This window comes from Gadus macrocephalus, chromosome 14 (genome assembly GCF_031168955.1).
Source record: "Gadus macrocephalus chromosome 14, ASM3116895v1".
Taxonomy (NCBI): Eukaryota; Metazoa; Chordata; class Actinopteri; order Gadiformes; family Gadidae; genus Gadus; species Gadus macrocephalus.
This window is the reverse complement of record NC_082395.1, coordinates 5432393-5442232: the sequence shown is the minus strand read 5'-3', so window position 1 is coordinate 5442232 and position 9840 is coordinate 5432393. Positions and strand designations below refer to the sequence as shown.

Sequence of the window (9840 nt, the reverse complement as noted above, 5' to 3'; positions counted from 1 at the left end):
TCAGTGTCTATCAAGTGTTATATTGATGGTGTGTGTTCACCTACACATTTCCACCCACACAGGAGCATAGCGTATTACTTCAAATGCAGGGTGTAGCATATTGTGGGATATAGCATTACTGTAATATGTTGCAATCTGCAACCTCACCACTTGATGCCACTAAATCCTTCAAAGTTTATCTTTAAGTCTTAAGGAGGAAGCTTGCAGACTGGGAGATTCAATCAAAAGTTGAGCCCAAAATCATTACAGTGTTGCACTAAAAGCATGTGTGTGTGGCATGCGTGTCTACATTGGTCAGAGGTTGAAACTCTTTCATCTGACTGGCTTGGGCCCCGGCGCGCGCACATGCACACGCACACGCGCACACGCACACGCGCACACACACACACACACACACACACACACACACACACACACACACACACACACACACACACACACACACACACACACACACACACACACACACACACACACACACACACACGCCACACACAAATAAACATCACGCATGGCCATCGATTTCTACAATCAAGATTTATAGAGATATTACAACAACAAGAAACACAACTGTGGTGCATATCATTTATAAAAACTATGATAATAACAAAATGAACAGTAACATAAATAGTGTACAATGTCCTACACAGTATAAAATCTTGGTCCTCTTCACGAGATTTGAGGCTGAGGGAATGAAGGCCAATGCACCCCCCCCCCCCCCCTGCCACATATACACAGGAAAATGTCAGCCATTTTACCGTAATTCAATTCTTTTCACATATCAAACTTGGAGCCGTTTGTCCTTTTTTGATTCCGTCGAAGCCATTTCACTGCTGTTGTTTATCATAAAAGATAATCAAATGAAATCCAAGCATTTTCATTATAAGACAGCAGAAACCTATCACCGAATGAGGCGACAAGATGAGAAACTGACATTGCATGATCCGTTATCTTGATGGTTTTATGATAGCCCTGGTGCAAATGTTTTTCACTGCTAAATGCTGCATGGAGCAAACAGCTGCATCCCTGTTAGCGATGATGCATAATAAATCACATCCAACCGATTTTTTCATTACTATTATTGTTCTAGTTTGGAGAACTAATTATTTTCATCACAGTCATAGATAATTGATTTGAGCGGGGTTTGGGGTTGGGCAATAGAGTGATGAAAACCCACCTAAATAGTTCCTGTTTCTTCGCTCCTGAAGGATTGGGTATACGAGGAGGAGGACACAACGTCATTGGTTTTGGAGGCCTGGACGATGAATCTCTGTGGGGAAAAAAGGCAGATTTCTCTCTGTCGTCGTTTGTGCCGATGTGGAGGAGGAGGTGGAGAAGTCAGGGGAGGGGGGGGGGACAGGGTGCTACTGTGTCTTTGAGACACAGCAGCAGATAGGTGTCCAGACAGGTGTGTGCATGGTGATACTGATGAGGTACGAAGGAGTATGTACATGAGTGACCCTGTGTCTGCTCTGGGCAGGAATGTCGTCTTCCACAGTGGCTGTCCTGTCCGTGTCCATCCACGTGTCCATTAGAAAGCCACCAGTTGGAATACCCTTTGCGTGCGTATCTTTGCTCACTTGAACATCACATTTTTCTTTCATGAGCCATCTTTTAAATGCTTTAACACTCAACGGAGACGTGTCCGGACCCAGGGAGGGTTAACCCTCTGTTTGCTGAAATAAAGGTGTGTGTGAGTGTGTGTGTGCAGTTGGATTGGTGCTCGTATGTGTTTGTGTGTGTTGCTGATGTGGACCCTTCCTGTAGGTGGATCAACGTGTGTGTTTGTGTGTGTGTGTGTGTGTGTGTGTGTGTGTGTGTGTGTGTGTGTGTGTGTGTGTGTTGTGTGTGCATAGGTGTATAAATGTGTGTGTGTATGTATATGTATGTGTGCACCTATTTGCATCTGTTTGTGCATGAGCTTACTTGCGTGTTGGTATGCGTGTGCGTAGATGCATATACATGTGTGTATGTGCGTAAATGTGCGTACTATGTATATGTGTGTGTGTGTGTGTGTGTGTGTGTGCGTGCCTGCGTGTGTTTGCGTATGTGTGCAAGTGCGTCGATGTGCACGTCCGTGCGTGGGCATGTCTGCACCGTGTATTTGTGTGCGTGTGTGTGTGCACGAGTGTTCTGTGTATACGTTTGTGTGTGTGTGTTTTGTGTGCATTATGGGATCTGCAGCTCCTCCTCCTCCTCGTCCGGGTCGCTGTGGGCTCCGTCCGGGTTGTCCTGACAGAAGCGGGATGAGCGGATCTTCCCGAACAGTCCCGGGTTCTGCTGCTGCCGCCGCATCCTGCAGGCGGGGGGCGGAGGAAGCAGCACATGTGAGCCTAACGACGTTATAATGGGGCGCCTTGGCATCGGAGCCCCTCTCCATTTCCATTTTTATAATGATGGACATTGCGGTTCAACTTATATTAGGAAGCCTTTTTTTCTTAAAACAAAGAAATCCCTTTAAAAAAATGGCATTGGATGTTGAGCTCCCCCCAAACTCTTTCTGTTATTCTGACATTTCATTTCATGCTTCATTAATCTCTTTTTTTCCCAGTGTTTTAAAATGTGATTTAAAAATGTGTTGAATGTCTTTGTGTCGTGAGTATCTTAAGGGCTTCAAAAAAAAATCCCAATGCAAAACATTATCCTTATTACTACAAAGCTCTTGTTTATTCGTTCTCTCCTTGTATAGTATACATGCCTGTATTCTATGCACACACACATCCTAAAGCTCATGAATGTTCCTTTTTGCACCTGTAGTGAACGAGTGGTAGACTGAGACAGGTTGTGTGACAGATTGTGTGTGTGTGTGTGTGTGTGTGTGTGTGTGTGTGTGTGTGTGTGTGTGTGTGTGTGTGTGTGTGTGTGTGTGTGTGTGTGTGTGTGTGTGTGTGTGTGTGTGTGTGTGTGTGTGTCCACTACAAGTCCACGTTTAACATTTCTAAAAGGTCAACACTTGGCAGCAGTAAGGGCGTGGTTACATCTCGCTCAGCCAGTGTCAGCTAGCCGGGCTCCACTACAGAGGCTAACAGACGTCGCTGACTACAGAGGATCAGCCCCACGTTGTTAGACAGCGGTATTAAGTCATATATACCGGGCTTGATGCTACTGCGGTTTGGCCGTAGCTCATGGCTCGGCTCAGAATGAGAAATTGGAAAATAAGCTGTCATAACAATTTCTTTGTCCTTCGCATTAAATGTGAGGGATTGAATTGTGAACATATGCTGCCAACGGTCCCATCAGTCTTCATTATTCAATCTTCATTACTCATCCATAGCTGTGTGGTTGTGTACGGGGTAAGGACACACACATACACACGGGAGTACACACATCCATACAAATGAGGTACGACCATCGGGTCATTATCCACTGGTACACCAGACAGGGGGAACATTGCTGACGTTGAATCACAGTGGATTTATTAAAAGAGTTTAAAAAACCGGAAGTTCTGGCCACTTCACAAGTCCATTTTCACGTTTCAACCCAATGAGACAAGTCAAAGCGGGATGAGGCTTGTTCGGACCGGTTTCCTCGTCAGCCGAGCTGTGGAGTGCTGCAAAAAGTGTTTGTTTGTGTGGCTCCCCAATTTCCCGGTGCAGTCTAATAACACCCATGTTGAGCGATCACAATGCACACGGCAGTGACGCTCAGCCCAGAGCATTCACTGTGAAATCGCAGCCGCTGAATAAAAAATCCCAGCAGATGATCAAAGAGCCACAGGTGGGCTCTGTGATTTGTTATCTCCATTCTCCACTATTGGCCGTATATTTGCCCGTCGCCGGAGACACCTGGGAGCTGGAGGAGAACCAGGTTTGCTTTTTGATCAATTGACTGGAACTGTGTGCGGGAAAAAACTAAAACGAGCAAAAACAAACAACATTTACGCCTACCGTGTCCTTCGGCAAGCGGCAATTACCAAATCACGAAGCCCACTATATTGGACGAGTAGTGGAGACTTTAGGAAAACAAATCAAGCTGGATCCTGTCGCCAGGCAGCCGGTGTTCCTTGTTCATTTTGCACGGTGGGACAAAAAAGGTCCAATTAGATCCACAAAGTGAGGCGCAGCTTTTTCTGCGCGGGAGCTGACGGGCAGAGAGACAGCTGCGAGTTGACTTTGAACCAGGCCCGCTTCCCGGGTACCCGCGTATTAACACACCGCGCGCTGACGTGCCAGGGTTGGTGCGGTACCTTCCATCCATTTCTTGTTTTAATCATTTGTATTTTTGTCATCTTTTGCAGTCGCTGTTTTTCCCTTCCCTGTGGAATCACCTGTATTCTGAGATAGCAGCTGTATTGGCAGTCTGCGTGATTCTTTTGAAATAATAACAGATAAGGAATGCAAGTTTGGAATAAGCCATCCGAACCGAACTGAACTCTCAGAGTAATGGGAAGTTTCCAAGTAATCAGAGTTCTGCCAAAAATATTCAGCATTATAACCACAGCCCTAGGGCCTTTCCCTTAATAACAGATATTCAGCTTTTCCTCTGGATAGACCCGATTTCACGAAGTTAGGAGAGGGACATACAGGACAGCGTACTTTTAGTTTGAAGGGCGTGCAGTCCAAAACGTTTCTATATGGAAAAGAGCGGGGAGGAGAATAGGAGGGACATGGGGTCTGTCTATCTTTAATGTGTTCCTCCCGCCTGAGGGATTTAGCCTGGATTTATCTTCATGCATAAAAGGAAGTCCAGTGGGTGTGTAGGTGTGTTTGTTTGTTAATGGGCCCTGAGAAGATGGAGGACTCGGATGGAAACAAGGAAGCAAGTCGCCTTAGGTTTTCAATCTGCTTCTCTCGTTAACTTTGTTCCGTACCTCCCACCCATCTAAATGTCTCTCTCTCTTTCTCTCTCTCTCTCTCTCTCTCCCCCCCCCCCCCACTGGGAGAGGATGCTGAGGACCAACCACTGAAAAGTGCCTACAGAATCTGAAGTGGCCAGTCCATTAAGGCATCAAAATCTGTTTTATCATTCTGAATTAACTCAAAGTTTCTCTGAGTAAATGAAATCAGATCAATGGTTGCCAGGTAACACAAAAATGACTTTTCTCAGTGAAATGTATTCCCCACAGCTGTTTAAAATATCGGTGTTCTTAAACAACTTCTCAACATTGCGTGTACAATGTAATTTGGAAACATGTGTGTCTCTGTGTGTATGGTTTATGTCTTATTAACACGACTACAACAGTACGTTAAACGTGGACCCACTCCCACATATACGCATGGATCATATAAAGCGAGCCAAACGCACACTCTTACTTAATAAGAGTGCATTTCAGCAGAGCAAATCCATAAATTAGCAAATAAAAGTAGCACTACATAATAATATGTCATGCCAGTGAAATCAGAGGACATAAGAAGCAGATCAGTAGAAACACTACCCCCCCACACACACACACACACACAGACACACACACACCTATGTCAGTGTCCAATGCCGTTGCCATGCCGACATCGTTGTCACTCCTTCAAGGAGCACTGCAACCAGAGAGCTCTCTGTTACTACGGTAACCTGGGGCTGGGAGCCCTATGATTGGCTGTTGGTTGGCAGAGCAGACCAAATAATGAAGAGACGAAGAGGGAAAGAGAGAGACCGGGAGATAGAGATAGAGAGAGAGAGAGAGAGAGAGAGAGAGAGAGAGAGAGAGAGAGAGAGAGAGAGAGACAAAGCAAATGAGTAGGGAAGCAAGGAATGTGCTAAGCGGATAAAATGAGTTGAAGAACTGAGTGACAGGCAATAGCACATGCACATTCAAATGCAAGCGTGTGTACACACAGACACACACACATATACATGTAGCTAATCTCTAGCAACGGGATAACTGTGAGAGGCTAAAATGCACAGTCAGCCTGACAGTTACAAGTAGCCTGTCAGCTTAGCATCAACACACAGACACACACACACACAGACATACACACACAAACGAATTCCCTGCATGGTTTTGTGCTTGTCTATGATACTAACTAGGTTCAAAACTACATCCGCTGTTCCTTTAAGTTTACTTTTCTCACAGTACACTAACAAGCCCATGGGCTTCTGTGTCTATGATTGACCGTTTTACTAGCTGCTTGCAACCTATTTAAAAAAGGGTACACAAGGTGTGTTGTTGCTCGTTGCGTGGCCCGTTCAGAACCATACTATCCCTGGATGGATTCCAGTGTCCCAGGGAAGGAACCTATATCAATGCAGTACGGTAGCTCTAACCAAGTCAAGAGATTAAAGAGTGAATCAGCCAAAGTATAGAGTAGACTCATTTCAACATCTTGCTACTGTATTCACGAAAGTTTTCCTTAATCCTTACCTCTGAGGGAGAGATTGCATCAGATATGAACTCTGCAGACCTTCTGCTGAATGTGGATGTTGTTGTTTGAGAGGAGTACATTGAATGGACAAGGCAGCAAGCGACTGGAGAAACTATTTCTGAAGGACCAACTACAAACGGTCAAAGGATGACCTCCCTCAATGTAAGCTGTTTCTCGGTCTTTGATAAAAATCAATGCTACTGCAAGCGGTGAAGGACACAGCATACGTCGGAAAGAAACGGCCACCTATTTGATAAATCGTACTATTGATGGATGGAAAATCAATGGCGCTAAATTTATTTCTATTCATTAAAACCACAGTCTCCATTCTCATTGAGGCGGTGGCTACCAGCCCATGGGGACAAAACAGGGCTTATTTGGGTAAGCCTTACAGGGCTGAGCCTATAAAGATAGCCACATTTATTGGCGGAACCAGAAATGCGACGCCAATTCCGATGACTTTCTGTGTTCTCGTCCATTCAGAATCAACTAAAATGACATCCTTGTCTGCGGCTCATGGGTCCCAGTTCAATACAGAAAGCCATCAAATATCTCCTAGTGCTGACCACACACTTTACTTTTATTTTTGAGCGAGGAAAGGCGATGGCTCCCTCCTGAATCCTGAGCCATATATCTGATAATTGTACGGCCACTTCCTGTACGAAAGTGATCAATGCTCTTGCCAGGAACAATATTATTTTCTTTGTGAGTTGATAGCTCAGAGAATGGAGGGTTCATTGAATAACGATTTCCCAATGATGAACCACTCGGCAGAGAGGCCGGATGCTGCACACTCATGGGTGTCCCATCGTGTGTTTCAGCGTATTGCCATCTCCATATTTCTTTCTCTCGTGAAACGGCCAGTAGTCGATCACTGCAAAAAGCAACACGCCGAAGTGCAAAGTCCTGAAATGTGGGATGACGTAATGCTTCTGTCGAGGCAAAAACGCTACACTTAATAACCTGAATAACAATAGAATGCTAACAACGTCGCTAACTTTGAGAGAGCCATGTGTGACTATGTGTAAAATAACGTGCTGATGTCTCTCGCTGATCATGCATGGGCAACATGAGAATGTTCCTGTCACACCAAACAAGCAGTGTAGAGTAAGTAAGTGAGCCTAGTCACTGAAAGAGACCAACTGAGAGTGAGACCAAGATAGACTGAGAGAGAGAGACATAGAGACCCAGATAGACTGAGAGATAGAGACACAGATAGACTTAGCGAGAGAGACATAGAGACCAAGATAGACTGAGAGATAGAGACACAGATAGACTTAGACATAGAGACATAGAGACATCTCTCTGTCTCTCAGACAGAGAGAGAGAGAGAGAGAGAGAGAGAGAGAGAGAGAGAGAGAGAGAGAGAGAGACCGACCATAACCAACTCTCACCTGGTCTGCAAATGTTCCACTTGCACCTGCAGGTTTTCCGTCTGCTCCACCTGTTCGTCCAGGGACCTCTGCAGCTTCCTGGTCTGGTTGTGAGATTCATCCAGCTACCGGGCAGAAAATACATTAAGTTTAGTTATTCCTCAACTGCCGTGCCTACTTGTGAGGAAGCTGTAATCCACGATACATAATCATACTTGATGCTTCCTCAGCATAGCATCGAGTAGTAATGCCACTGTTTGTGTATTCAAGTCATGTACTGTGTATTCTACTTGAAGGCAGCCATTACGTTTAGATATGGGATATAAGGGAAGAGACTTTGATTCAATACATTTACTTAAAATGTAATTAGCTGTATTGGTTGGTTTAATAAGAAAAGTTCGCTCTATCATGGACTTTTTTGATTTAATGGAGTTTATTCATTATTTGAGATAAATCGTGTCTTGCTAATTGTTTCATGAATCCCTTACCATCTGTGGAAATGATTTTAATAAGCAATTTTTCCCTGAAAGAAGTTTGAGGCCTTCTGGCCATATGAGTGTTTATTAGAAGTTGTCTTAGAAGTTTAGCAAACATTTTGACCCTATTTATTTTCCTTTCCTGTGGATCAGAAAGGATTTGGAAGCTTCGTTCTCCTAGCAAAAACTGTATTTCAATCCTTTCCTACTAGCATTTCAGCCTTTACAGTTTGAGTTAGCTACTGACACAAGAGTCATCTTGTTTGGGTGGTGTTTTGCCCCCAAAGAACACACATATACGATCTGTGAACTTTCAACATTTAACACTTCATAACTGAAGAGAAGGGCAGATTCAAAACACTGGTTTACCACAAGAGATGAGACAGAACTGACTTCAACCCCATAGTCAACCCCCATAGATATCATAACACAAGCCCAACCTACGAACCCCATCCCCGTCATCTCCAACACCTAAAGGCAACCAATTACAATTAGGGCATTTAGCAGACGCTTTTATCCAAAGCAACTTACGTCGGTTAATACACACATTGACACACCGACGGCAGAGTCAACCATGCAGACGACAGCCAGCTCGTCAGGAGCAGTTAGGGTTAAGTGTCTTGCTCAGGGACACATCAACACCCAGCTAGGAGGAGCTGGGGATCGAACTACCAACCTTTCGGTTACAAGAAAATTGCTCTACCTCCTGAGCTAAGCCGACCCTAATGGGGGGACGGCTTAGCTCCAGGCATCTGTGTTTATATCTTGCACTCCACATTACCTCGTCCTCAGCCTGGCCCAGCTCCTTCTTCAGCTCCTCCACCCTCATCCTCAGCTTCTTCACCTCCCCCTCGTGGCCTTCCACCCTGCGGTTGGCGTGGGCCAGCTCGGCCATCTTCTCCTGGTACTGCTTTTTCATCTTGGCGTGCACGTGTCGAAGGTCTGCCAGCTCCTGTCGAGGAGAAACAGAAACAGGGGGGGGGGGGGGGGGGATCAGGAAGACATTACACACGGTGGGAGGCTTGGGTTCGGGCTTGAGAGTATAAAGCCCTGAGCAAAGGTGCCTTAAGGCCCCTACCCATTAGGCGACAATCCTGCCCATAATGAGTCTGATCTGCTCATTATAGGCGGGAGAAGGGATGGGATGGGGTCTGAGGTCAGCCCTTATTGTTGTGCAGTGCAGGGAGTTCTCGAGACATCCGGTTTTGCCTCTTGCGATAACGGTGGCAATAAGCGATGGAAAGAATCCAACAGCCCATTTCTCATTCGTCATAACGAATGTGAATGCTGACAATCAGATAGAAAGCCATGATTTCCTTCCTTGTTAATTTGAGATGGCCTAAACTGCTGCTGAACTATGTACCAGAGGTAGACAGAACAAGCCCTTCGGTCTAACCTGCAATAAACGCTGGATTGAAACGTCCGTTTCAGCAGAGATTACTCTGTTGTTCATTAGAGGTGTCAATCAATCCGGCGGCAATTGTACAGATATACCGTGCAGACCTCATTAGCGTCTACGTGAGTGGGGGTGTTCCTCGTGATTTGTCGAGCTTTCAGAAAAGACGCACATAATCTAACAGAAGTTGTGTGCCCCACCCCAGCATGTTCCCAGTCGCCTAGTTTGGACCGCCGACCAGACGGTAAGGCAAGACTGATAGTCAAGATCGGTCATGTATTGTCGAGGTCGTGGCCTGA

At 45.4% G+C, this 9840-nt stretch overlaps 1 protein-coding gene across 2 annotated transcripts in view; it reads right to left on the bottom strand.

The window, feature by feature from the left end:
- Window positions 1-522: 522 nt before the first annotated feature.
- ccdc102a (coiled-coil domain containing 102A) overlaps window positions 523-9840 on the bottom strand; it is a 45265-nt gene continuing 35947 nt past the window's right edge. For both annotated transcript variants that reach the window (XM_060070748.1, XM_060070749.1), the window contains exons 8-10: window positions 8927-9097; window positions 7691-7794; window positions 523-2296 (exon numbers count right to left, since the gene is read on the bottom strand). In XM_060070748.1, coding sequence (XP_059926731.1) covers window positions 2170-2296; window positions 7691-7794; window positions 8927-9097 — 402 coding nt within the window. In that variant the 3' untranslated portion in view covers window positions 523-2169. The remainder of the gene's footprint in view (window positions 2297-7690; window positions 7795-8926; window positions 9098-9840) is intronic.